Source organism: Pogonomyrmex barbatus, unplaced genomic scaffold, assembly GCF_055798465.1.
Source record: "Pogonomyrmex barbatus isolate J1 unplaced genomic scaffold, ASM5579846v1 scaffold1, whole genome shotgun sequence".
NCBI lineage: Eukaryota > Metazoa > Arthropoda > Insecta > Hymenoptera > Formicidae > Pogonomyrmex > Pogonomyrmex barbatus.
This window is the reverse complement of record NW_028297098.1, coordinates 27,961,175-27,983,626: the sequence shown is the minus strand read 5'-3', so window position 1 is coordinate 27,983,626 and position 22,452 is coordinate 27,961,175. Positions and strand designations below refer to the sequence as shown.

Sequence of the window (22,452 nt, the reverse complement as noted above, 5' to 3'; positions counted from 1 at the left end):
CGAATTTTATCATTTATAGCGATCGCACGGATCCGTCTTGTCTCGTAGATCTTCGTTTAAATGTCTGCGTCTATTCTAGAGCTTTACGTAAATACACACGTGTATCTAAACTTTGCTCGAGCTATCGTCGCCCGTTTAAATTCTGGAGCAGACCGTGAGGCGATAAATAAACACACGAGAATGTCGTTAATGACGGTCGTCGTTTTATGTGTCTTTCGTGCACCATCGTACTTGTAAAAAAGTGCACGAATCGGCCTTGTCGTTCGCCAGTTTACAGACCAGAGAAAAAAGGATCAGAATCAAGTGTATGTCTTTCGCTGATTTCATCGTTCACAGTTCATAATTAATCGCATTTTTGTCGCGACTTCGAAGATCGCAAGCCATTTCTATTTACTCACGTGGCAGTGATCTAGCTCGAACATCGTCGACTTTAACACCGCGTAATCGGGCATCGCTTATTCGATAACGATCACGAGTCGCAATTAAGGAGATTAATGTCTTCATCGCACGGCTTTTCACTACTGATTCAAAGGGTACATTTGTACAAGCGTGACCCGTTATTTACATCGCAGTTACAATACGATTTGCAGCTTGGGAGAAAAGAGGTCGCAACTGGAAAAGTTAATATATTCAATAAATAACGTCGTCAAGTTCAATTAAAAACTTATAAAATCATTATTAAAATCGTTGAAAAATGCGACTTTCACTTTACCAAGAAAATTACCAATTTCCTATGATAATTTTCTCTCCATAGAAATATATACTTATGTCAGTTACTTACCTTTATGACGTTATATAAAAAAAAATTTTTCTCTTTTGCATACGAGATAACGTTTATGCTTAATTCTTTGATTATAATCTTCTTAGACACGACGTCGTCCTCGACGATATGTTGATTCAATCGATGGCGATTTCTTCACAACGACCGTCTCGTGTCTTATCGGGCGCAGGTTGACTCGTCTAAACGGCATTTACTTAACGGGCGTGCACACGCACGTTCTCGGAAGGGAAGCCATGCGCAAGTAACCAAGGTAGATTCATCGTCGCACCGTTGGTAATAGAATAAAATAGAGCTCCAAGGAGTTATCGCGGATTGGGATCGGATCAATTCGAGGATCTACCGCGTGCGCGAACACACATACACGAAACACGCGCCCTCGTCTCATGCACGCTTTTCTTCGATTGAAACTGGTTCGCGGATAAGGTCTTTAACCTTACGCTAGCCACCAGCATTGCTAGAGGTTCTAGGAGAAACAAAGAGAGAGAGAGAGAGAGAGAGAGAGAGAGAGAGAAAGAAAGAAAGAGAAAAAAAGAAAGAGTAATAGCGCGGCTGATGGAGATGACGATGTCGGTGGTGGCAGCGATGGTAATGATCGCTGTTGGTTGGCGTATGCACGTGCTCTTGCCACGTCGTCGTCGTCATTGTCGAGTTTACGGTCGGTCGTAAAATAATTTAAGCACAGCCGCGAAAATTGTCCGCGTAATTCTTATTCACGCCGCGAAACACATGGAAAGAAGAAAAAAAAAATAGATCGTAGAGATGGATTTTGGGAACAAGAGCTCGTGGTGTCGCGATAATTAATATCGAAGTATGGAATGTAATTTCAATGATATTACGTAATACCAAGCAATCAGGGACATGAGAAGATCAGGATCTATAAGAGACGTAAACGGATCGTGAAAATGAGAATTTGCGATTATGACGTGGTACTTGATCTACTTTGGTGTACCGCTAAAGGATAAGAATTAGGTTGTGTTAAGGATCTGCGAAATGAAATGATGGAAATGAAGATCTATCTATTAAAGATCTACTAAAGATTTATTATGTCAAAATTACTAAAATATCAAAGATTATCAGATATCGAACATAAAAAGAATAGAATTTTATATCGAAAAATTAATTGTTTACGTTTAACATAATTTAATTCATAAAAATATTTTATCTGTTCTGTTTATAAATTTCCAATTATGATTTTTGCTTATATCACATCGCAAACCTGTTTCCTTTGATTTATGTAATCTTATTAATTTCTTTTCAACGCATTATATTCGGATTAGTACCTTTAGAGATGTTCTTTAGTGCATCAGTTAACAGGTCAAGAAAACTTTCTCGTCGTTGCTTCTCTTGTCGGAAGGGTGTGATAATATCAGGGAAACGGCTTTGCGTAAGCCTCGTGTCTCATCGAATATACAGACACAGGATGTTTTCCTCCTTATTCATCTCACAAACTTAATTGTTTTCTTATTCCACTCGCCGTGATTTTTAATTGCACGCACTATGCGTTCTCGTGTAATTAACTCGATTATACGACGTAACACAAAGTAATCTTCTCTGTAGATGCATACGCGATTATTCTCATTAAAAACAGAATTTCTTCCGCCGTACTGATCTATTTATTATCAAGTGTCAATATGCCAACAATTTTTAGTTCATCATAATTCTTGAAATATTTTATTTTTCGTTTGCTTCCATTAATGAAAATTAAAAAATTTTTCTATAACTTTTTATAGCCGAAAGATACGAATTAAGTTTGCAAAACGTAATAATTACCATATATCATTTGTTCGTATTTAAGTATAATTTGTAATTTTCTTCGGAATTTTTGTCGCAACATTTCGTCTTTAATGATGACAGAAATGGGTTAGACGTTCCGGAGATAGCATTCGCGAGCGGTTTACGTGACGCAAAAGTCGAAATTAAAATAACGCACGCGATCAGCGCGATGTCTTGATCGAAACCAGAGCGGCATACACACGAGCTTTGCTATCTCCATACGCACGCGAGCGAGCCGAACACGATGAGAGAAAGTTCTTCGGCGACGTCCAAACGCCGGAAATACCGGTGACTACTCCGACTGGCGAGCCGGATTTCGAGAGATCGGTCTTCGTTTTCACTGACGGAAGACCTCGCGAGCGCGCGCTATCCTCTCCTCCTCCGTTATCACACGGATTCGTGGCTACGCAAATTACGGTGAAATCGTATTCGCGCGTAGGTGCCTCGAGATTAAATCTTGCGAAACGCACCTCGTGAAACATAAAGTCTGACGCTTAAATCGAAAGTCAATTGAATTTCCATTTAAATAAGTATGATTTCGAATTAATCAGGAACATGTGGAGGGAGTCCGCGAGAACTTGTGCGACAGCTTGTGCTCGTACGCGAATAAAGATTTCTGAAATTGTTAACATTTTTTTTTCTCGAGATTTTAATCCGAGAGCCTCAATTTGAAAGTCTTTAAGCTTAACGAAAATTTTAATTAAAGAATTTTAAATTGCTCCCTAAGGTACAAGATAGATATTAATTTTAAAAGGTTTATGCATAAGCGAAAATTTAAGAAGGATTTTCACAGTTACAAATTTATTTTATTTTGTACATGTTTCATCGAATAAAATTGAAAGTCAAACTACAGATTACAAAAGATTTACAAGTTGATTTATATAAAAATTTGTTACAAAGGTAGATGTAGCGTTAGAAGAGGTGCCATCCTTAAGCTCTGAGACTCGAATGCACTTATTGACGATGTTTCCTCGAGCGATCCGTAAATCATGACAAGCGAATCGATCACTTCGAAATAATGCACATGATGTCTATCTTTTTCCGCGGCGCTCACGATACGGCAATGCATCATTGTAGCGCAACGGGATGTAGGCAAATGTGCGCGGATTAAGATCGTTGGTGCGCACTAGACGTGATTTATTGCGTTATGCCCACTCCGATTTATCAGCCGTGACGTTGTAATAGGTACTAATGGAATTAGAGTAAAAATTGGATAATACTTATTTACGATTACGCGGCGTCTCTATGATAACTCGCCATCCACCAATAAAATATTCGAACGCGTTGTAACTGCCCCCCCCCCACCACACCGTGGTTTTTTATTACACTTTATTTCGTCACAGCGGCACAATGGAATTCAATTTATTTTTTTCGATCGTTATCATTCAATCAACGTTTCGCACCATACGGCGAAATAACAAATTAAACCTTCATCCGCGTTTCCATCAATCAAGCGCGCACGAATGTGCTTTCTTTTCAAGTATTTGGTCTTAATTAAAGCTTTCTTACAAATTGATACGTCGCGACTTGTAATTTATTTAGGGCGCGCAGAGAAGTGCGCGCTGCGTGGAGGGATTGCATTCGAAAGGCTCTATTGAATTGTAAATATTGCACGGGAAGTTGAATGCCAGACACGGGGGTTAACATATCTAACATTACACGCGACGTATTAACGGTCGTGTCTGCATTTTTATCGCGGTTCTGGAGCAACGCGATAGAGATTCGAATTCGCGCATCGGAATCGAGCGTATTTCATTCGCGGATTTCATTAAGCTAATTAGGATCCCATGTTACGCGCGTCCGTGCGTAATTACGGTCGCGGAAACGCTCCGCGGAATCCGTGGAAGCTGGAAAAGTTGCGCATTCTGCGGCTTGGTTGCTCTACTTTCAGAGTTCCGATATGCTTTGTTAGAAAAAAAAGGATCGCCTCGATGAGCACGTATTTTTTTATCGCACGCTACGATAGAAAAATCTTTTTTTTTTTCTTTTTTTTTGTGTGATTATTGCCCGATTGTATTTTCAAAAATTTCACGAAAATTGCATATTGGTATTCAATTAAATTGAATTATAAAGCGAATATTGGAAATGAATGCACAAACCAATTGCATTTAATAAATAAAATCAAAGAAACTAATCTTCTGGAAATTAATTTAGTTTATGGCTCTTTAAAGATTTCGCGACTCTTCGATCGCGCGGCGCGAATTAACAAACGTGACAATGACTGTTCGATAATTCGGTCGTCATTATTTCGCACACCGGTCGAAATACGCACGTCGCCGTTGGTTCACCGTCAATTTACATCGATGTATTCACGATGCAGGTGTGGAGGCGCGACATACCGGCAGGTGCGAGATAGGCAAGTGGTCTAACCCAAATTCCCAGGCAATTACGGCTGGATTTTCACCGTGACTGGTGGTTTCCCTCTCGCAGGCAAATAGACTGAAAAGATAATAGATAAAGGAGGATGCGATCGGTACATCTTCTCACACATACACGCATACCTCCGTCGTACGTGTGCTCGCGCCGTCGCAATTAGCCGCGCAATTAACGCGGTCATCATATTTCATTGTAATCCGCCGGCGGACAGGATCGGCTTTTTGCGCGAATCCTCTGTGGATTCCCGCGGATTTTACCTTTCCATTGGGATCGAGATTGCTTAAGCTTTAATCGGGATAACACGCTTTTGTTCGTCTGTGTTTAGAAAGCGATTCGCCTATCTGCCTGCATCCCTGCCTATTTTCTCCGTAACACAGTACAGTGATTTCAAGTATTCTCGATGTCTCCGTGTCGCGAAACGAGAGGCGTTCTCCAATCGCTAAAATAAATCCCCGTGTTTCAAGAAGGACGTACTTTCGAGAAACGTATTCTATAATAAAAACACCACTGTTTTCTCTATCAAATTTTTTTTTTTTTTTTAATCAAATTTCTATTCATATAAATTTATATAACTCTTCAGATGCTCTTGTCAGATGCTTTTAGGTTCGCTCGTTCGTATCTTTTTACGTGTTCGCCAAAATTGAGCCAAAATCTACTTATCGACGTTGGCCGATGGCGAGGCGCATGACTCTTTCGCGTGCGATAATAACGCCATAATTTTCGCAGCGATCACCTAACCGTCGCAATGACGTTCTATGAATAACCGCGGCCAAACCGGTATTGGGGTCAGCCTGCGGCTGCGGCTGCGGCTGTGCGGTCGCAGCAACAGTGCGCCCCAACGATCGCTTATCGCGCATCCCGAAAAAGAACGCGATGATCCCGGTCGGAATCATCGGAGCCGGCCGCGGATTTTGCGATGCTCGTCCGCCGACCGCATTTCGTTTGCGTCGCGCACAAAGCGCAGATACAGATACAAAGCACGCGAGAGACGGATCGCGGCGAGATCGCGGACGCGAATGCGATGTGCACTGGCCCGCTCCGCCACGCTCTGCTTGCCCTCGCAAACGCGACTCATTATGACGCGTCCTCTCCTCCTCCGGCCCCTCCTCAGCCCGCCCGTCTCTTTCCGTCTTGCTCCTGAACGCCTCTGAACGCCACTTTTGTCGATATCTTTCTGCGTTATCCGGAGCGCGATGTTCAGTTTACGGTATTCCCGTCGACTTTTTTCGCCTCTCGTCATGCACGTTATAAGTACTGAATTTTAGATTGATATTTTAAGTTGCGAAACGGCATATAATTGATTTAAGGATTAAAAAATTGATTTTTAATCCGTGGGAACTTGGAAAATTTTTATTTGAAAATTGGAGAATTACCGGGACTTTTTCTTATTCTTCTTTTTTATTAAAGCGAATTGTATCATCATCTGAACGGTGAGTTTTATTACACCGCTCTTTCTCTCGAGTTCTCCGCTTCTTTTTATTATTTATAAAGAGTTACTGTCGCTTAGCCAATACAAGATCGCCTATCCGCAAGAGTAACCAGCGAGATAGTCTTTTTCACGATCCGACTTTCACGATATCTTTATTGACTTGATTTTATGATATCGGTTATGATAGGTTTCGATCTTCGACATTTACTTTCCAACTCACAGACGGGAAGTTTGTGTGTGTTCTTTAAATTATTGGCATCCTTCTCGATCTCTGTCATTGATATTTTATGTCGATCGCGTGAAAAATTTTCATTTTCCAAGGGTGTCTTTTTCCCTTCCCTTCTCAGACCTCGTGGGAAGCATTTTCTCGTCGACGCGTAAATTCGCCATGCGACTTCGGCAAATTTCCCGCGAGCATCGATGTCGTTCTCTTGCGATGTTAAGGAACGTTTCCCGAGAAACAAGACTAGGCCTTTAAGCATGCGTGCCTCTTTTTCCGGAAGATGTCTTCCTTCCTCTCTCCCCCCGGACCGTCGCCCGTAATACATGAATTTCTGACGCGTTCGTCCGTCCGTCCGATCGTTAAACTGTAAGAAGGAACGGGTTTTGTGAGGATCGTAGGAGAGGATGTGGGGCTTCCATTACCGTTGTAAGACTATGGCTCAGGGCCGTATTACGCAAGAGAGCCGGTCCGGACGAACCTGATCGTCACAATCCCTACGTAGATCTCCTCCCCACCGTTCCCCACCGAGCGTTGCCTGACCGGATTCTCTCCTCTTCGTTCGTGAGGTCGAGGCTCGTTCGAGGGCTCGCCCGGATCCGTCGAAAAATGCCTGAATAAAATGCTCACCGCGCGCGTGTGGTCCATGCAAAATAAATTTTCTTAGAAACATCCTTAAATAACAACATACAAATAATATACGTTATATTTTGGTATATTTTTGTTTGAATGAAAAATAATTCGAAGAATATTGCGGATCGAAGCATCAAATTTTCAAATCACGAATCTGATATAAAAATCTCGGGACCATATTTTAATGTTCTTATGAAATAAACTTTAAACGAAATGTTTCACCGAGGCGATTTTTACTCGAGATTTACGTCTTTTTTTTCTAAAAAGGAACGAGATTTACAGTATCTCTCGTCAGGTTGACATCTTTATAGTTCGAGCAAGCCGAAATATCGACAAAACTAAATCACGCATTTAAGTGGGGCGAATTATCGCATCGAAGGGAAACGAGATAGTCGAGGGAAAAAAAGGAGCGTAGAAAAATTCCGAATGTGCATATCAACCGTCTGGCTCCAGCTTCCCGGACATTGTCGGTGCATGTTGCAGCAGCGTTGCACGCCCACATTCCGATGGGTCTGAGGCAAATCCTTTCGTCTTCCTTTCCCGTCTCTGTGCAGCGAGCACGATGTTTACCATCGTAGTGCCGCGTGTTTCTTCGCAAGACATGCTCGTCCGCCGGGTGTACCTTTTTGCAAGCATCGAGGTGAGCAACATGTGAAATGCACTAAAAATGCAGGGCGATTAATTTACGAGTGCGTCCCGATGCGCGGAAAGCTTGTTGAACGTGACGCTTCGGCTGTAAATTGACGTTCCGATTGACAGTTAATTTAACAGATCATTGAAGTTTTACGAGATTCGTAAAATCGATACGACAGGTAAAACTTGTCGGTTTCATGACTTCTGATCTTTGACTTTTATTTTAATTTTCTCTTGCCCTCCAGCAAAGTTTATTTTGTTATAATATTGTGTATATCTTCTTTTATTTATTAATCTTATTTCTAAGTATACATAATTTTTATATTAACTCTGACTTTGAAATTTGTATAATAATGAAACGGTGCGACCGAGCAAAAAGGTAGATTGCTTTAAACGTAAAAATAGGAAAAATAATGAAGCACTGACTGGTTAATTACGCGACTTGACGGCGGGAGACCGTAATTCCGATCATAACTCGTTAATCTCGAGGTAATCTCGAAGACTGGCTTTACCAAGCGTAATGCCGAAGTGTCATGCGTCTCGAAAGGCAGGCGTGTCGTGCCTTGGAAAAGGAGGTCGATGTATTATCGATCGGCCGTTGCGACGATCGTTATCAAACTTTGATACGGCCAGATCTACAAATATAATCCCGCAAACTTAGCTGTCGAGGTATCGGCTAAAGCAGGCAATTTAGCGGTATATACGAACGCTGACAGTGGACAAGCCTTGTAAATTAATTGGCAGAGGCAGTTTTACCACCGTCGTGAAGAGCCGGTCGTGCACTATCGATTGCCGTGCAACTGCAAAGGACGTCGACCTCGAAACTCTACTGACGAAGACTAGAGTCCGGAGAAACGATCGATAGTCGTTCCGAGCGTCTACCTTTCGAGCGTTGGCGTTCATTTCTACATCCGACGCGATAATCGTCATCTACAGCTCCGTGGATGCCAACTTGTTGAGACCCGCCATTTCCGCAAAGAATGTCGCCCGTATTACGTATTGAAAGAAAAATGAGCAACTAGACCTGAAACCAACTCATATTTTGAATTAAAAACCTAAAATTTATAAAATTAAAATTTATAAGATTGAGGTTCATCGATCATTGATTTAACCAAAATAACGGAGGGAAAAAACGATAATTCGAAATAAGGAAAACAGTCATTTATCAATTAATAACAGATTTATTAATTTAATAACAAATTTTGCAGTACTTCTTCTAACAGATTAAATAGAGATATGACCATGTATAATTATATACATATATATATATATATATATATATATATATATATATTTCTTTCTGCTTCATGACACGACATTATTAATATCCCGTACGTTAGTGCGCGATGCATCATCGTTGTCGTGGATTAATACGATCTTATCTCTCCTTCGTTCCGTTCCGAAAGGAGACTGCGTGGAATGTCGCCCCTCCGGATACGTCTTGGTACAACTCGTACGGAAGCCGTGGCGCATTTGTGCGTACAGCCGCAGATGCGGCTTAACTCGGTAACGTCTTTTTGCGCGTGCCGAAGATAGCCACCGCGAGTACCAGCTACGATTAATGACTTCCTTATGTTTACGTTCGTGTATATTCGCGTATGCCCCGACACCTCAACGACGACTTAAACGGAAGTCCGCCGGTATATCCGACACATTCGCGACGTGTTCACGTGTATTCGGATGTTTGTGAATAAAATCCATTTTAATCCGTTCAACAATAAAACTCTGACAGTGAACATTTATACGTGGAATTTAATTTACCGTTACTTCACATTAGCTAAATCTATTTTAATCCGTTTACATCTTTTTTTTCATTCATAAGCATTTTGTTAATAAATGTCGTGATCTCTCGAAGAGAAGTATAGTATTAGCTTGATAACTCTGTTATGAACATTTATTATTGAATAATGATTTTTTTTTTAAATTATTATGGAGTCTTCAATTATTATATTACGTCTTGTAAACCGTCTGGAGAAATTGCTCGCGTCGTTGTTCTTAAGCGAATTTTATTCATCCTTCACGAGCATAAGTGATAAATCACGATCATGCGGTCCAGATGTAATTTACCGCATCTCGCACGATGATATTATTCAATATCCCACCTCCCTCCATCTTTCTAAGCCGCGAAGCCAGCCTGGTGTACCAATTATTCCCTACTTGGAATACAAACGGATAGAAAGGTTCTCGTCGGAGTCATAGGTTACCATTTTACATGGTGATCCGTAATGATCTCTCGAATACATCGAGAGGAGGTGAAGCTGTAGAAAGGAGGAGGAAGAGGAGGAGGAGGAGGACGATAGCGAAACTCGCGCGCATTATCCAATCATCGGGAGTGCTCTCGCGGACGGCGTTTACGGCGGCGGCGGTGACTCCGAGTCGTGACTGATCCTCCGGTGGGAATCCGCCCTGAGATCAACTCTCATACGCCTCGAAAGAAGCTGTACCACGTCCATTCCTCTCTCTCTCTCTCTCTCTCTCTCTCTCTCTCTCTCTTTTTCCCTCGCTCGCGCGTCAGGCTTTTTCCTATTCCGTCCTACTTCGCCGCGCCTTCTCTCTTTCTCCCCGCGTCTTGCGCCGCGTCTCACCTCGTCGATCCCCGGACAATCTACTAATATAATGGTACATATCGACGCATACAGCCAAACACGAAAAGAGACGATCCCCTGCAATCAGATCGCCCACTTGTTCTTGCATACTCGCGTGCGGCACGGAACTGCCTCAATTTGCGGTCCCAAACACTCGATCCCGCTATTTTTTTTTAGATTTTGATTAGATTTAGATTTTGAGGCACTAATTCGGGACAAAATAAAAAGAGAGATCACAGATATTTTCATTGTTCGATTTGATATTCTATATTTAGTAATCAAAGTAAAATTTATTCTTCCGCGAATTAGGTTAAACACTTTCCCTCTCGAGATTTCGCGAAATATTGCATTAGTCTTTCTTTGTATTATTCAATTTTATTCTACTTTTAATAACAATTAAAATATGATGCATATGCATATTTTTTTTATGTTTATGTTTGTGATTTCCAAACTTTTGCGTAACCGACAGGATACACGTAAGCTAAATGAATGAAATTCTTATTGCCCCAACGCGAACGCCAATTCTCCGAAGAATTCCAAAACGAAGAGTAGCAAATTCCTTTCTTTTGTTTCAAACTATCTGTTAGCTATTCCTTCCTGAATGCTCAAATAGCACTCAAACAGTTTCTTTCGACGTCTTGAGACGTTTTAAAAATAGCTAGATCGTGCGGGTGAAAGGCAGAGATAACAGCGAATTGCCAAGGCGCGTTTGAGAGATCGACGATGAATTGAATTATTTAATTGTGTATATGTTGATACAAATAGAAATGAAAATTATATATATCATCTTGAAATGAAAATTATATATGTCATCTTGATAGGATAAATATTTTTATGAAGCAAATTATAGTTTTGCATTATGACTTGATACAAAAGTTGATTTAGCTATACGAAAAAACCGATATATGTAAAAATTTAGTCAGATGCAACTCTAAAAATAATTTTGTTAAATTATTAATTATGTAAGATGTTTAATTATGATGATAATATTACATCAAGAACTTTTGAATATTCTAATAATTTGAATATTTTTATGTAATTATTTCATTAGTTCAAGAAACTTATTTTCTTCCCTGTATTTAGCCAAACAAAAAAAATATCTTCGCAAAACTATTTGTTTCGCATATTTTAATAGAAAAAGATTTGCATTATTTTATTTCTAAATCTGCTAAAATAAATATTAATTATTTTATAAACTTGTATATTATAATTGCTTATTGGAGTTAGTACATGATTATAAATAATGCTTTTCCTGGGGTACTTACGAAATGGCGAAGTACTAATTACCGAATACGTCGAATTGATCACATGCGACAAAAGTTCTGACATGCGATCTTTCGTGCTGCCGAACCATTTCCGCGAGCAATCACATCGAAACGAACGTCAATTATACGATATGTTGTTCCGACATGTGCCAAATGATTTCGTGATGCAATAGTACTTTGTACGAAATTGACGATTAAAAAACATTTTAACGAAAAGCAACAATTACTTCATTTGCTTAAATCTTCTTATTAATTACGAACGAAGGTTCGACATTTATAAAGTAGAGAGATGCATATTTTATTTATATCTTTAAATTTAGATTTTATTTTTAGATTAAAACAATATGAATCGATGAAATTAATAAATATTTTTTTTTATATTTAATATGGGAGATTAATAGTCAAAAGCAGGTTTCATAAGCTTAATCGCTTAAATCTCATCACTTCGCACCCTTCAAAGATGTTGATAAACAAATTTGGAAGTTTCATTAATTTCCATCCTGTATTAGATGGGTCAAAGAGGAGGGAGAAGAGAAGAGGGAGGCTTTCGACGCCGCAAGCAATTCTAGACGTTCCACCAGTGAAATTGGCGGCTCGTCGAAAGCAATTAACGTGGCAATTAGCCGAGCAATACGTGGCCGTTTGTGATGATTAATCCGAATTCGAGCGCCCCGTCGCCGATGACGGAAGTCACGTCGATCATCGAGTTTCGCCGTTATCCTTCTGCACTTCCTCTTTGATAAATTTCGGAAATGCGCCATGATAATGAGAGAAATTGCAATTGCAGATTAACCGCATTTTCGGTGCGCTTGCGGTTAATCTGCAAAATGTTAAAATAGCATTTGAAAATTACTTTCTTAAATACATAAAAAGAACGATTTGCCAAAGCACATCAGAATTTAAGATCTGAATAATTTTGTTAAACCATTAAACACAGTTATGTAGGATGTTCAAATTGCATATTAAAATATTCAAATTTTTTTGGAGTATCTTATTATCACGCTTAAACGTCATGTATAATTATCTTCAAATTTGATCAAATTTTTAGCTGCTTCAACAAAATTGTTCTTCTCGTGTAGATAAAACAATTTTTGATGTAATAACTTTAGAAAGAGAAAAGCACAGCGAAAAAGTTACATTATAATTGTATTATACACTGATTACAGCTATTGTTTTGAGCGTACCGTATGTATTACATGATTACATTACATTTCCTCTTCGGTAATCAATAACATCGCTAAAATTAAACTCAATGACTGGCCGAGGGAGTCATATCGATGAATTAAAGTGCGCGTCTAGTCTTTGCTATCTCTGCGATTGCATTCGCGTGATGCATCGAGGGCATAATGAGCGCCGCGCGAAGCGGCTCGGGATCGATTCAATTTCGCATCCAACATCCTGGCGGGATCTCCGTGATAATGAAAGAGGAAGCGCGGCTGATGATGCCGCGATATTAATTTCTATATTGCTTCCGCGCCGCGAGGGGAGAAAGAAATCCGCGTCGCGAGGGAGAAAGGGAGGGAAATGGATAACGCGCCGACTTTCCTTACGTTGTTCTCTCGGGGCGAATTACGCGAGTTTTATCTCGAGACGTCGCCTCCGAACGAGATGATTCCTTATACGACCGGCGGATGCGCAGCTCATCGATTAACCGTGCTACCGGTTTTCCGGACGATCATAGCCACGTTAACGTAACGGTTTAACGACCACACCGAGGGCTCGGTCATCAGAGGACCGGTTACTTGATTCCTGGTAATTCGACATCAAGCTTTTGTAGAACAAGACACTTCGAGGCAGGTGCGGTCGAGTTTATTTTAGCCTTCCTTTGCCCTGCACTTTCATTTAAAGTTCAATTTCATTTAACTTTACTATTGAATTTTTATATTTATTGAAAGCATTCGTATCACTTGCATGAAATGAACAGTTTTGTTGAGATATCTAAGAATTTGACCTTTGAAGAATTTGAACTTTGTTAGATCAAATTAAGTAAACTAGAATATTTAAACATTGCATAATAATATTGCAAAATTTTTGGTGATTTAGCAATATGAACGTTCTTAGTATTATACGTTATAAATATTTTCATGGTCAAAATTATTTTCAGATTTACATGTGATTAATTTTTTTAGATAAAATTCCGCTTGTGATGATTAAATCTAGAATGTTAAATTTATTTGAGTATTTCTTCGCTTTACTGATATATAGTTAAATAACATCTTGATGCAATAAAATAATGCTGTAAGTTCTATTTCCTTTAACGAGGACAGAGAATTTTGCTTTCGAAGATAACGCGCGACAATTTTGTCTGATGAATCATGTTTCTGCCTATCGCATTTACAGGTTATACTCTCTTTTTTTTCTTCATTCACCGTGTCGTGTATACCAAGACTGATAACCCTGAAATGAACGAGCGAGCTCACCAGGGCGTGACGCAAATCGAATTTTCGTTGATTGACATAAAACGAGTGGGCCGTGATAAATCGCGATGAGAGTCCGTCCGATTAAAATGCGGGAATCCGCGCTCAACCACCTGTGACAAATCCGTTTTCGTTAATAGCAGAAAGATAGGTCCGGATCTGACAATCTAATGGAGACTCAATTTTTTGCGGGAGCCATCGTCGATGCAAGCAATGTCAATTCCACTTGCTCAAAAGTGGCTTCTACCTTCGAAGCCGAGCCGAAGGACGACTTGAATAAACGAACGGCTGTTCCAGTCGCGAGTATCGACGGTAAAAGACCGCATTTGTTCCTAAGAGATCCGTCACTCGCAGAGAGACAAACGCTTTATACAACTGTCGGCGCGCGTAAATACGAGCTCGCCGAATGAGTCACTGACATATGCGAGCCGCCCCGTCGGCGATCGTAGCGGACAGAAATTCCGCGGATGCGTCGCTGCGTTTCGGCGAAACCGAAACGAAGGCGACACGCGGTTCCGTCGCGTGTTGCCCGTGTGTGTATATACGCACGCGTGTATGCACGCACCGATTCCCGTTTCATCCGAACGTGAAACCCCGGACACGAGTGCAAAGTGCGAGCCGCTAATTCGAACGGAGAAAGGCCCGTTGGGACGGAGAACGAACGAGGATGGACAACAGACGTGAGTCATACCAGACCTTTTTCTCCCATACGATGTCGTCACCAGGGATGTGAACTGTTTTTTTTTTTTTTTTTCCGCAGTGTAACCCGAGATACACGGTGGTAGTCATCTTCGAGTTTAAACATTCTGATTAAATGATTGACTTCACATTTTTTAGATACGTTGATTCATTGCAAACTATGGCGAGTATTTATTTGAAAGAACGATATTAGTCCTTTTCTATGAACGATGTTAACATTAGAGGATGTGAAATCCTGAGATCTCTTATTTTTGCGAAAAAAAAGAAAAGAAAATAAATTTGGTGTTGTATCTTCTTTTATTAAACACACAAAAAATATTTTAAGATCTTATTTATTTTCCAAAAATTCCAAGAATTATTCTTGGAAATTTTTCTCCAGTGTTCTCACTTTCTATTAATGTATCTTATGGTGATAATGATGAGCTTGTGAGCTGTTAAAAATCGCTATTATGCATTCTTGATGCGTCATCATCAAAATCCCGATAATTATCGTGGCGATAAACCGCGTAACTTCGTACCGAAAGCACGTTCAGTAAAACGCGTTGATTCGCTTCATCAGTTTTCGCTCGTTTTTAGGTCATTACACCGCGGTTTATCTCGCGACTCGTGTGATATTTCTCCCGAGTAGGCGTTACGTACAATAACGAGAAACGAATGACAAAGGAAACACATCGTGCAGATTGTTAAAAATAAATGAGACCTCACGATACATTGTATCATTCCTCCGGTTTTCATACTCATTGTCACGAGGACGGGAATCTTTCTACGGGAAATAAATGGGAATGCGCGAAAGATCAATGCCGAGGATTTCTCTTCGTGCGATCGGGGATGAATGTGTCTGCTATTCACGAAAATTATGGTCGATCCTCATTATGACTGCGAGACGAGCGAGGGAGAGAAAAGGGGAGAAGGCATGGACGGACAATGCGAAGAAATCTCGGAAAATCAGCCGCTCGGCTGTGTCATGCTCAAAAGAATCTTTGAGGCGCACGAAGGAGAAAAGGGGAGGAGATCGTAGCCGGGTTACTATTTTTCGCCACTCTTTCATCCCTGGGACGAAAATACACGTGGCGGCGCATAGTACTAGAACGCTGTTGGAAATAAGACGCGGAAAAGTTTTCGAAAAAAAAAAGAGACGAGAGATGAGATACATCGTCGAAACGAGAGACACACTAGTCTGGTGCACTACTTCCGGGCTTCCTCTTCGTAATGAACCCTGCTCTCTTCCTCTCTAGTGCTCCGCTTTTGAAAGGAAATTTCCACACGAGGCGTAGGCAACTGCTGACAAAGAATAACGCCGAAAGAATAACGCCGTGTCCCATAAAATTAATCAGCCCGCTGGCAATTTTCTTTTTAACGTCACATAATAACGCGAGGAAAAATAGTAGTGTCAGCCGGGATTAAGAAAAATCTGTTAGAGAAAAGGACTTTTGTCTGCGAAATAATGAGGATTCCTTCTGCCTGACTTGAGCGTGGAGAAAAGCGATGCTATTCGAACCTCCCTTCCTCTGTAGATTTCCGATAATAAAATTATCAGAAATCGCTGAAGCTTATAATATTATAAGTTATTACATCATGAAAAGTGATAATATATATTACAAGTAATTAAAGGTTATCGATTTTTAATCGGTTCACATTTCACAATCAGTTCTTTCGTTGTCTTATTTCGAAGGAAAGTTTTATCTTTCTAAAATTTTGATTCGCGTCGCGTTTTCCTTCGCTCTTTTTGCCCATCTCTCTCTCTCTCGAGAGAGAGAGAGAGAGATTCAAAGGCGTATCGTTTCGAAATAAAGTGGATCGGCAGCGGTACTCTGCACCGCATTAATACAGTACGGAATACCTCGGGAGCCGCGTGCGTATCGCGTGCACGAGTGCGTGCATTCTGACCCGATGCGTCGTGTCGGGGCTGCCATCGCGTTCGTTCACTCTTTATAAATAGAAGCTTTAAATTCTGTCGCGAGCCGGGCGTGGCAGGCCGCAAGGGGAAGAGATCTACGATGATCCTAGTCACGAAACGCATACATCATTCAACGCGATCCGTTCGTTCTTTCCGCCCGTCCCCCGCCCCGCCGCGCCGCCGTTAATTCCCTTTCATCTTGTTATTTCACATAACATTCTTGCCGTTCTTGCCGAAATGTCTCGTTAGTCCCCGTAAGCAACGTGGCGGTGTTTCACGTGCGATCGCGATTAGTTGGAGGGAACATCTTCCAATTTATTTTTTTCTTTTTCTTCTTTCTTTCTTTCTCGTTACCGTCGGAAAAAATTAGACTTTTAAAAATATATTTTAATTACTTCTCTGAACTACGCGCGCAAACTTCCTATTACGTTGCTCTTTAATTACCTCTTTTAATTTCTTATTTTATTTCACAAAGCCGCTCGGACTTATTATACTGGACGTCGTACTAATTAAGAAATAAAACGCAAATGTCAGAAATATTTCTTTCACGGTTACTTAACTTTGAGATCTGATATTTAGTATTTCGTTCACGTGAATTCACGAGCGTGCGAGGTAGTGGCGCCTTCGTGATTCCAAATCGAATCCCTCGGTCGACTTAGCGTTCGGATCGAGCTGCTTTGAATCGAGCACGTCTGAAATTTAAGCCGAGCATAAATTCCGAGGAAAGCTCCTTCTCCGTCGCGCGCGCGTATTGGTGTTGCATAAATCAGATGAGGATTCGCGGAACGAGTAGGTAGTAAAGTTCGCGCGAAGCACGATCGGTATACAAGTCGGATATTATTCATTGACCCCGCCATGACCCCGACACTGCCATCGTTTCTGTCTAGTTATCTCTTTATTATTTCTCGTTGCACTTTTGATTTTAACCGGCTCTGTCTCTGTCTTACAGATATTCGACGCCCGCATGTACAAACCACGACTTGACATGTCACACCTCCTGTAAGGTAAGATATAGATCATTTTTCGTCGCTATCAGTTGACGCAATTCTACTCTATAACAGGGCGAGGGAGGAGGGAGGATGGATTTTTATTTGACCAGATGACTTTTTTGAAATGCATTAATATCCTGAATTTTTTTGATAGTGTTAATTATATTAAAACATTTATTCTATGAAAAATATTGAAATGACTCGCTGATAGTTTTATATTAAATTATATAATTTTTATTATATTTATAATTTAGTTTCATATTAAATTTTATACATAATTTAAAATACATCATTTTGCCAATTGGATAATTTTTTATTTTTCGTTTGAATTCATTCAGCCGTTCTATGAGACAGAAATAGATATGTTTATCAATAGAATCATACGTTAAATTGCCGTAATAATGTCTTCTTAACGCAAATATTTGATGGATTATCAGGCGACCATCGTGCGAGATTTATGGCCGAGCGTTTAACGAAGGCTCGGCAATATTTTCCGATTACGGAAACAAACGTGCGCGGCTTTCGATGAAGAGCTCGCATTGTTCTACCCTGAAATGCATGCGAAACGCATCGTGGCATAAGAGCGATATTATTTCGCATTCCATTGCTCGTAGATGCCATCACGATGAGAGGAGAGAGAGAGAGAGAGAGAGAGAGAGAGAGAGAGGGGGGGGGGGGATCGATGGCTCGTCGTCGCGGATGGTCGCCCGACTGCAATTGTTCCGGGAAACCGGAAGCGCGTAATTACGCCACGTATCGAATGGAAAATTGTGCGCCGTCGTTCGACGGCTTCTGCATGCATTCTGGAATGCGTGTGCCGCCCAACTTTTGCAGCAGTTCCAGCCGTATCCATGTTGCACAAACAATTGAAACTGCGCAAACGGTTTCACCTTCATAAGATAATAAGAGCCATTAGTTAACTGTTAGCGATTTTATAATGGCGAAGGTGTGGAATTTTATAACACAAGATAAAAATTATAAGACACGAAAACGTAAACTCTTTAAATCTCTAAACAAATAAATATCCATAAATTTTTCTCAGTTCTGAAATATTGTAAATGCAGAGCTCCGAAAGTTTTGAAGTTATACAATTCAGATTTATTCAGGATTCTTACAATATTGTCAGTTAGAATTTACATCATGATTTTGATAGGAAAAATTACCATATACGTACGTCACATGTCAAACAATCTCGACAACTCGATTAAACGGGTTAACATTAGGAAAGAAGACTTTTAACTAGATTAGTATTAGCGTGAAAGGTGAACATGATATAATGGCATTAGCGGTTCACTTGTTGCAAAGCCAGTTTGCGATCTGTTGAATGGAGTGCGCAGACATCCGCTCTGAGTCGCATAACGTACGGACTTTCCCACCGATGTTTTTTATTCTCTAGCGAAATTACGCCGGCTGCATTCCTGAGATGTTTGCGAATGCGCCGTCGTAAATTTCTCAAAGTTTCATATTAATTCCGGGTAAACGCGCATCATTCTAGGAGCCGTGTCAAGGCCGTTTTTATCGACAAAACTATTTCACGAGCAACGACGTGATTGGCTCCACTTATCAGATTACAGTATCCGGAAATCGCGATAACTTGAAATCCAATAATTTTCACATGACATTTAGCACTAAGTTGGTCAAATACGATTCAATTTTTATCTTATGTTGATTTTTAAATGCGATATCTTTAATTATGTAAACGAAAGATATCATCTGAGTAAGAATATTTTTATTAACCTTTTCATACTATTAACAAAATTGAATAAAGCGTAATCGAATAATTATCTAATCTGCAATTTATATTTACAATTTATTGAATAATTAATAATCATGAATAATGACAGAAATAAGCGGAGCGAAAATAATTATTGGTCATGATTTATTTCAACGTTCCAGCTAGCAATCAGAAAATAATTGCGCTTTTGATTATGATTGATGCAACAAGATTAGCAAGTATGTTAAAAAGAAACACTAATGCCCTTTTATGCAATCCATACGTTAATCTAATTAATGTGTAAAACCGGTAATTAATGTGAAAAATAATTATATCAAAATAGGAAATAATTAATTATAGTCTATATTATTAAAATCTATCAATCTTCGCATTAACGAAATCAGAAAAGGAATGTAGAACTTTTAGATTATTCTTTGTTTTTGTTCTTGAATTATTTCAGATTCAATAAAGTATTACATTTATTTTTATAATTTACAATAAAAACTACTTACTAAATAACATTTAAAAATAATACAAACAAATTTAACGATTTAGAAATTAGATCAAAAATTATTAAAATAAATAGAAATTCTGTTCTAATGGAAATCTAATTAATAAGAAATAATGACAAAAATCTCAATTTTTTTACATTTACTTTTACTTTAAGTACTCAAGATGATTTATGTAAAGTTACAAAGATTATTTGTTTTTTAATAAATAAAAATTTTATTTTATTTTGATGTCACGACTCATTTTATTTGTACTTGTTAATAAACATTTAATTTTTATTTACAGAACTAATCTCTGCATCATAATCAAACTTTACATAAATCATCTTGAATACTTAAAATATTTATATAAAAAAAAAAATTGAGATTTGTCATTATTTCTTAATTATATTTCAATTAAAGCACATTTCTTTATTTATTTAATTATTTGTAAATAATTTCCATCCAGATTTTAAACCGCCGTAAAATTTCTTGTAATTTCTTTTAAATGCGATTTAGAGTAATCTACAATTTTTTGTAAATAAAAATAGGCATAGTACATCCTTAAAATGGCGAGCGTAATGAATTCTCCGCGCGCATATTTTTGATGACATCGCACTTTAACACACCGACGATAGTTACGTGACGATGGTACCTTAATAAGAACCAGCAGCGCTAATTCTCGGCAGGCTTCCCCACGTTCCAGCGACGTGGCGGCGCGGAGCGGAGCCCCAGCTCCGCCGTCATCCTCGTCGTCAGCTGTGCGCGAAGGTCAGGGTCGCGCGCGCGCCAGCCGAGAGGGTGCAATCGATGCACCGCCCGCCGTCGCTCCGCGCATCCCTTCGCCGGATACAGTTGCTATGGCGACCATCTCCTCCTGACCCCCATTGCCTAGAAGAGCGGAGCGCGGGCAGCCCGTTGACGCGCAGAGAGGGACCCGGGGATCGAGTATTAATCCTCCTCTCCTACGGTCGTGGAGCGGAGAACAGCGAAGGCGACGGCGCGTTTAATGCATTCCGCGTTCTTTCTTCTTCCCGTTCTTCTTCCCGCCTTTCTTTGCGATTCGAAAGGCGACATTCCGCGGCGAGGAATCTCTTCCGCGTGCCTGTCCCGCGCCGCGGTCCCGGGCGCGATCCTTGGGAAAGAGAGACGCTTCGGGAGCGATCTACGCGATCCGTGTGAAGAATAGCCGCGTGTAATTTGTGTGCCCCCCGCGGTGAAGTTCCCTGTGAGTTGATCGTTTGGTGCTGCGTCTTAGACATTACTGTCGGTCAACGGGCGAATAGTGCAGATGTCACATAAAGTAACGCGAAATATAATTGAAGTTTGTTATATTCGTTTAAACTGCTTAAACACGTTGAAACGAGACTAAAATTGATGATATAGTACGTTTAAAATTACCTGAGTTAATCGAGTATTATAATTGAAAGATCGTTTAATCGATCTCAAATGGTAATACGAAGTAATTAATATTACTACGAATAAAATTTTAAAAATATAATAATTATTTAACTATTTCGCGGTTTAGATTCCCTCAAAATAGTTCACGGTAAAAAAAAGTTTTTTTCCTATCTCTCGCGATCGTCGATCGATCGATTATTTTCCTTTTATATAATCAGTCAATAATAATCGTCGCGGAAATAAATTATGATCCATTAATCAAGGCACATCATTCGTGTCGAATTAAGTTGCGCAAGGTCGCCCCGAGAGACGAAAGTAAGGTCAGCTGATAGAAATCAATATTCCCCGAATCGTCGCGCAACACGGCCGCACCAAGACCACACCTTCGCTTTTAATTCCATCCGCGCTCATTAAGCGGCAGGCAAAGGCAGAAAAAGAAAGCACAAGATATTTTCTCATCGCGTTTAGACACGTCCGGGAATTCGAGGCGGGAAAGCATGGACGGCTGGAAGAGCTGGAAAAGATCGGACAGCTCGTTTCTCTCGGCATGGTACCAGCGCGTGAGAGAGTCCTACGTCGCACTCTGGTTCTTCGGGGTGTTTCAGAACAGCAGGACAATGTCGACGAGCACCGTCCCCGGCGGCGGAGGCGGAGGTGGAGGTGTCGGCGGTGCCCTCAGCCTGATGGGTTGCGTGAGGGAGGCCTCGCCGCCCCCTCAGAACCATCATCATCAACAGCATCATCATCATCAGCAGCATCGCGCTTTTGGCCTCGGCGAGTTCCCGGCGACTCAGCCTAGCGTCGACCCTTTGCCCAAAGGTCAGTTACTTGAGTGTTCTTAGCGTACTTTGACAGTTCATATCCTTGATGCATAGAAGCATTTTGGAGAAAAAATGTTAAGTAAAATAAATATTTAATAAAATTATTAGTTTGATATTGCATATTTTTAATAATTTTTTTTTTTAGAATAGTTCTCTTTAAATGCATATTTCATTTTTCTTTAAACGTAATTTCTAATTCTATTCCTAATTTTATTTATTTGATGCTAGTATTATCACATAATATAATAATTAATAAGATAAATTGATACAATGCAAATTTCAATAACTACCGGTTGCATTTTTCGATCATACGTTGCATTCAAGTCGAAAG

The 22,452-nt window shown here is 40.1% G+C and overlaps 1 protein-coding gene across 9 annotated transcripts in view; it reads left to right on the top strand.

The window, feature by feature from the left end:
* Window positions 1-22,452, top strand: part of LOC105427346 (uncharacterized) — a 61,481-nt gene that overhangs the window by 4,958 nt on the left and 34,071 nt on the right. For 7 of the 9 annotated variants that reach the window (XM_011639024.2, XM_089085256.1, XM_011639025.2 and 4 more), the window contains exon 1: window positions 20,828-22,119. In XM_011639024.2, the coding sequence (XP_011637326.2) occupies window positions 21,798-22,119 (322 nt within the window). In that variant the 5' untranslated portion in view covers window positions 20,828-21,797. Of the gene's footprint in view, window positions 1-17,657; window positions 17,713-20,827; window positions 22,120-22,452 lie in introns of those variants that run through there. The other 2 variants (XM_089085255.1, XM_011639026.3) reach the window with 2 other exon arrangements.